The sequence below is a fragment of the Octopus bimaculoides genome, chromosome 8 (genome assembly GCF_046866305.1).
Source record: "Octopus bimaculoides isolate indiv1 chromosome 8, ASM4686630v1, whole genome shotgun sequence".
NCBI lineage: Eukaryota > Metazoa > Mollusca > Cephalopoda > Octopoda > Octopodidae > Octopus > Octopus bimaculoides.
The window spans coordinates 45,210,078-45,216,511 of record NC_142935.1 but is presented as its reverse complement, the minus strand read 5'-3'; the positions used below and the strand labels follow the sequence as shown (position 1 = coordinate 45,216,511).

The 6,434-nt window shown below is 37.9% G+C and overlaps 1 protein-coding gene and 1 long non-coding RNA gene across 2 annotated transcripts in view; one reads left to right on the top strand and one right to left on the bottom strand.

Annotated features, from left to right (window-relative positions):
• The window catches only part of LOC128248518 (uncharacterized), an 18,609-nt gene extending 17,031 nt beyond the window's left edge, over positions 1-1,578 (top strand). Inside the window, exon 2 of the long non-coding RNA XR_008264686.2 lies at positions 1,430-1,578. This is a non-coding gene — a long non-coding RNA (uncharacterized LOC128248518). The remainder of the gene's footprint in view (positions 1-1,429) is intronic.
• Positions 1,579-4,537: 2,959 nt separating this feature from the next.
• LOC149134383 (putative CENPB DNA-binding domain-containing protein 1) lies at positions 4,538-4,876 on the bottom strand. The gene has a single exon (XM_089355907.1). The coding sequence runs from the start codon at positions 4,874-4,876 to the stop codon at positions 4,538-4,540; it is 339 nt and encodes a 112-aa protein (XP_089212033.1).
• Between the last annotated feature and the right edge of the window lie 1,558 nt (positions 4,877-6,434).

The following is a 6,434-nucleotide window of genomic DNA, read 5'->3' as shown; positions in this document are numbered from 1 at the left end:
GAACAAATAAATTATGGAGAACAATGAAAGAACAAGATTAGGACAATGAACACATAGGCTGTCCCTTTAATGCGATATGGCGCAGGTGTTGTTAGATGGACAAAGAACGAGCTTGAGGAAATAGAGAGGAAAACAGAGAAGGTGATGACAATGAACAAGGAACTGCACCCTAAAAGCAATGTGTCTAGAAACAAGGGATGAAGAGAACACAAGATCTGTGTTGTCAATGAGGAAAACAATCAGGATGATAGGTCAAACAGCAAATTGAACCTTTGGTCGTTGTTATAATTAGCAACACGAAAGCTAGTGAAAATGTGAGACACCCAAAAGCATTTAAGAAACAAGATGGAGAACAATAATTGAACAACTAGAAAATGAAAGTGATGTATGGGCAATAGCTACAAAATGGTTGAGAGCCATTGCTCTAGAGTTAATAAGATTAGTACCAGCACCATACTTGGCTTCATGCAATCACTTCTTACACCCTCTCGTAGAAGCATTTGTTTTAAGAAAAAAAAGACAACATAAAACAGTATAGGTGTGATTGAACTCGATATGTAGCACACAAGCGCGCACACACAAACATATATAGACATATATATGCGCTCACACGGAAAGGAAAAGTTAATATAATTTTTAAAATAGCAAATGCCATAAATAACCAAAATAAATAACAATGAAAAACATCACTAAATATAAAACAATAGATATGGTTGTTTTACTTAGCATGAGTTTCCTATGGGCAATTCGAAATAATGTGGCAGAAATAAGATATTGAAGGGCTGAAAGAAAAGAAAAACCCGACACTTCCCTATTCATACTTAACAGTATACTGTATGCAGTAAACTACTTTCTATCCGGCACCACTGGGGTCAGAGAGCTGCCGGATAATTGAATTTTTCGGATATCGGATCATCAGTTCTTTTAATTATCATAGCTCCTTACAAAACTCATTAAAACTCTATATATGCATCAGTATTATCATTAATATTCTAAATATAGGAGAAATGTGAGAAATAGGAAGAGATAAAATATGATTTAAGTAATGAGCAACTTTTATTAGCTCAATAAAATAGAGGAACTGTAAATGCAATACAATGAAACAGTTTACTCTGAGAAGCAACGATCTATTTTAGATACAGTAGAAACTTTCTTTTAATGGCAATTAAGTAATTAAAACAAATTACCACGAATTCTCTGTTTTTTCTTCTTCTTTTTATTTGGGTGCCGCTTGCTTTGAAGTCCCGGTTATTTGAGTACCGGATATATTTGAGTTTACTGGACTTAATCCATATCCCAGTGATCTTCGACGTTATTGTTACGTTTGTTGTTCACCATAAGTTACAGTTTGTTTCAGCTATGGGCCCAGCCTGTATTTAGGAAGTACATACTATAATATAACACCTCTACATCTTTTCTTTATTTGTAGGATGTACTTTGAAGGCAGCAAAATGAGTCGCCAGAACGTTGGCTAGAATGCCTTGCAATAATCATTCCAGTTTTCTGCAAGTGCTAGTTCAAATCCCGCTCAGATCGTCTTTCATCCTTTTTGACGTCAATAAATAAAATACCAGTCGTCTTCTTCTTCTTCTTCTTCTTCTTCTTCTTCTTCTTCTTCTTCTTCTTCTTCTTCTTCTTCTTCTTCTTCTTCTTCTTCTCTCGCATACTTTCTCTCCCTCTGTTAGAATTATCTATGACCGACAAGTTAAAAAAAAAAAAATTAACGAAAATCATCCCAAGGTAGGCTGCAGGAAACGCCTTCTGTACTGGTCCTGGAGAATCCCTTAACAGCCACATAGCTCTGGAAAAAAAAGTCCTCAGGGGTCATTCATACTTGATAACACATCTCTGTCTCTCTCTCTCTCTTTCTCTCTCTCCCCCCTCTCTCTCTCTCTTTCTCTCTTAAGCGTGCAGTATTAAAGAGATTTGGTCCCTATTTGTAGCCAGTCGAGCCCTCACAGAGAAGCTTCCTAAATGTTCGTTGTTGTTGCTATAATATTTTTAACCCTGGCCCATCTCTGTTGCAGTTTATCTATGATCTCGGATGTTCAAGGTGCAACAAACAAGCAGGCCACCATTAAAACTCCGGCGTTTCGAAGAATTAAGGCACTACGCATCGTTAAAATGGTTCTTCCCACGAACACAAATTAAATTGTTTTCGTGGAGGGTAGTGGCAGACGGAAAACAAGACAGGAAAACGAAACGGTGAAATAAACAAACAAAAAGGCTGTGCAGCGAGACGTGAAGTGTGTATGTCTCGAACGCTGTGAAGCATGTACAGGAGGGGCAAAGAAGTACGTGCGAGCTTGGTATATATATATATATATATATATATATATATATATATATATATATATATATATATACATATATATAAACAGTGAAGCTCTACTACAGAGTCGTATGCTATCGACTGCTATTTCCAGTAAATATTGGTACATTGTTATATAAACAAAAAGGCTGTACAGCCAGACGTGAAGTGTGTATGTCTCGAACGCTGTGAAGCACGTACAGGAGGGGCAAAGAAGTGCGTGCGAGCTTGGTGATTCCAAGAACGCAAAGAAATAGCAGCCGCACACACGTGACCAAGGCTGTATGAAGAGAAAGAGTAGCAGAGGGAAAAGGAGGGGAGGAAGTAGAATAAAAGTGAGCAACGAGAGGTAGAGAGAGAGAGAGAGAGAGAGAGAGAGAGAGAGAGAGAGAGAGAGATATCAGTAGTAACGGTGAGAGGCGAAGGACGAGTAACAAGAGATAGAGAGAGAGAGAGAAGTAGTGACAGGTAGAGGCGAAGAACAGTAGAGGGAAGAATGAGAGGGGGAGATAGAAATAGAGAGAGTCGCGTTAGAAAAATAGTTAAAAACTTACTGTATAAAGGTAACATACATACATACATACATACATACATACATACATACATACATACATACACACACACATACATACATACATACATACATACATACATACATACATACATACATACATACATACGTCGGAGTACTCTCATTTTCCGTCTACCAGTTCTGCTCACAAGGCTTTAGTTGGCCCTTGCTATAAGCAGACACTTGCCTAAGGTGCCACACAGGATGTAATAAATATATTTTGAATATTTCAAAAGTAGTGACTTTACAGCTAACGAAAATTGTTTCCACATATATAAGATTTCATGAGGTCAGAAATGATTCGTATTTCATCTCAGATCAAATATAATATTTATACATTGCAATAACTTATATAGATTTATAACGTCATAATTCTTAAATACAAACGTACGTTCTACATTTTCACTATATACAGAATACTTCATCACACTGGAGTCTTCTCAATTTTTCTATCTGGAATAACACTGGTTATTTGAATAGGTAGAGGTCAGAAGTCAGAGGTCAACTATGACACAATTATAGCTAATTGACTTGATATTACTGAAAACATTATACTTTGTTTATGTTTTTTTTTTTTTTACCTTTTTAGTATTTGGTTTTGTTAATTTGTGTTAATTTGCTAAATTGTCCTAATGACTACTATCATTTTATTTGTCTTTTATTTTTTCCTAGCTTTTTTACTTCTTCTCTTCTACTATTAACATCATTCATCATCATCATCATCATCATCAATATTATTAGTTTTACTATTGTTGCTATTGTTGTTGATGTTGTTATTGTGCAACGTTATCTTATATTCATCCTCATAATTGCATTTTTCTGCCTTCTTTTTTTCCATCATCATCGTCGTCGTCGTTGTTATCAACAGCAGTAGCATTGTCTTGTCAAATTCTCCGTCATTAATGACATCGTTAACAGCTTCATTATCCTCTTCCTCCGCCTCATAATAATAATAATAATAATAATAATAATAATAATAATAATAATAATAATAATAATTTACTTGATGCCACGTGGACCAACCAGGATGCCAGTACATATCCGTCCAAACTGCTGAAAATAGCAGACAAATATTTTCCCCACCACACCCTACTTAAAAAAAAACATATATATATATAAAACAAAAACACACATGAAAAACATTGGATAATGTGGTCATATAGACACCATGTCTGGAAAAGCAGACGACGTTTGTTGCATTAAGTCTAACCCGGGCCTAAAACCCGATTAAATATAACTGCTGCCCTAAGCGCAGCCAAACAATAGTGTTCCCTCGAACCTTCCATTGCCTAACTCAGTGATTCTCAACTAGCGTCCACATGGCACTTGGGGGTGCATATAAGGTTTTGTTGCTAAAATTTATATGCAATAAATTCGTTAAACTTGAACAATAAACTTCAAGTCTCCACTAGCATTGACACAAAGGGCAGGAGTTAGCCTACCTTTCATAGGCTTGAGGCCTGGCATTTTCTTCTCCTCTGCAGTTATGTAGGTTCTTCTGGGCATTTTTTTCCCGAAAAATGTTAGTTTCATCACAGTTGTGCGATGTACCTCTCGGCTGCGATGAGCTGGCGAAATTAACGCACGAAATCTTCAGCTGCCTTCGTCAGAATTCGGTGTTTCTCCATACCTGACGACGCTATGAACACCAGTTTTCAGTTGAAATTATCAAACCAGCCGCGACTGGCCTTAAATACGTTTACTGATGTCTCCTCCGTCGATGTTCCAAGGTTGTGCTCCAGGAGATCCCCATACAGCGCTTGTGCCTTCTCGCAGATGATGGTCTCCATAATCGTATCCTCTGCGAGTTGCTTCTCGTTGGCCCACAAAAGAAGCAATTTTCCCATGCTTTCGTTGACAGATGTGCGCTGCTTAGAGAACCTGGAGACACCCTTTCCCGTTTTAACAGCCTTGATCTCGTCCTTTTTCTTCAAAATGATGCAGATCATCGACGTACTTCGGTCGTATTGACGTGCTATGTCCACTGCACGCATGTTTATCAATGATTTCCTTCTTCAATTCCATTGCAATCAGCTTTTTCTCAGAACGAACCTTTGCACTAACCTCCTTAGAACCCATGGCTAGCACAACTAATTATTGTAAGGTAATAGCAAAAAAATGCACAAATCTAAACAAAAACACTAGGAAATACACGAGAGAAATGCTGCCACAGCGAGATAAACACATGAACGGAGCGAGTGGAGACCACGCCTGATGGGAGAGCGTACGCGAGCTCAGCACCGACTAGCGGTCGCTTGTATGAAACTCGCTTGTACTGCGGATTTCCGCTTGTACTTCAAGACAAAAATTCGCCTCGGTTTGTACAGCAAATTACTCGTACAAAGGGATACTCATACTACGAGGCTCTACTGTATTTGCATTAGCAAGATATTGGTCTGGCATTGAACTAATGACATACATTTAGTGTCCTGCAAACATTGAATATTTAACTGTTTTCTTTTGTTTCATTTCAAGTATCCTTCTATTTTCTTAAATACAGTCCATTGATATTTGACTTTCTTATGGCGGCAAGGTGGTAGAATCGTCACTACGCCGGGCAAAATGCTTAGCGGCACACACGCACGCACACGCACGCACACGCACACACACACACGCACATACACTTATATATAAATACACACTCACAAATACACAGAATCACATTCAAAGAATAACGCACAAACACATTTACACGAACATACGCAATCACTCACGCACAAATACAGACACATAGACTAAGAAACACCATACATTCACGTAACAACATACACGCACGAACATCCATGTTCACATAACAACGCGCATAAATACACACATATGCAGACGCACACTCGAAAGAACACACGCACACATGAAGTAACGTGATATTAGGGTGTTCCTTTCGTAGAACTAGGAAGTACATTTGAACGAAGTCAGGACAAGAGAAAGCCTAACAGCCATTGTCTTGTGCTATTGAGATGTTTTCTGCTGATAAAAATTACAAGGTTCAGATTACAAGAGACAATCGAGATAATGTGTCTCGTCTTTATACTACTCCTGTGTATTGAAGGATGAGGCGGGGTATAGCCTAGTGGTTAAGAAGTCCGCTTCGTCATCATAAGATTCCGGGTTCAATTCAACTATATAAAAATGTGGTCTTTGAGATTTTTTTCTTATCATAGATCCGAATAAAACAAAATCCTGTCAGTGAAATTAGGGAGGTGAAATCATTGTGGAAGCCCGTACGATAGGTTTGTGTAGTTTTATCGCTCACAGTTTTACGCTGATTTTGCCCGAGTATTACGTTAAGTTTACACGCATTTTTCATGAAAGAAAAAAAAAATCTCATGAACTTTGAAGAGTAGCAATAATTGATCAAGAGAATGGGTATCTTTTATCTTTTACTTATTTCAGTCATTAAACTGCGACCATGATGGGGTACCGCCTTGAAGGATTTTAGTCAAAGGAATCGACCCCAGTGCCATTTTTCTATAAAGCCTGGTACATATTCTGGCACTTATTCTATCGGTTTCTTTTGACGAACCGCTAAGTTGCGGGTATATAAATTCACCA

What these genes read in the sequence shown, in the direction of transcription:
- LOC149134383 (XM_089355907.1), bottom strand. Translation starts at nt 4,876, where the DNA reads ATGCGTGCAGTGGACATAGCACGTCAATACGACCGAAGTACGTCGATG.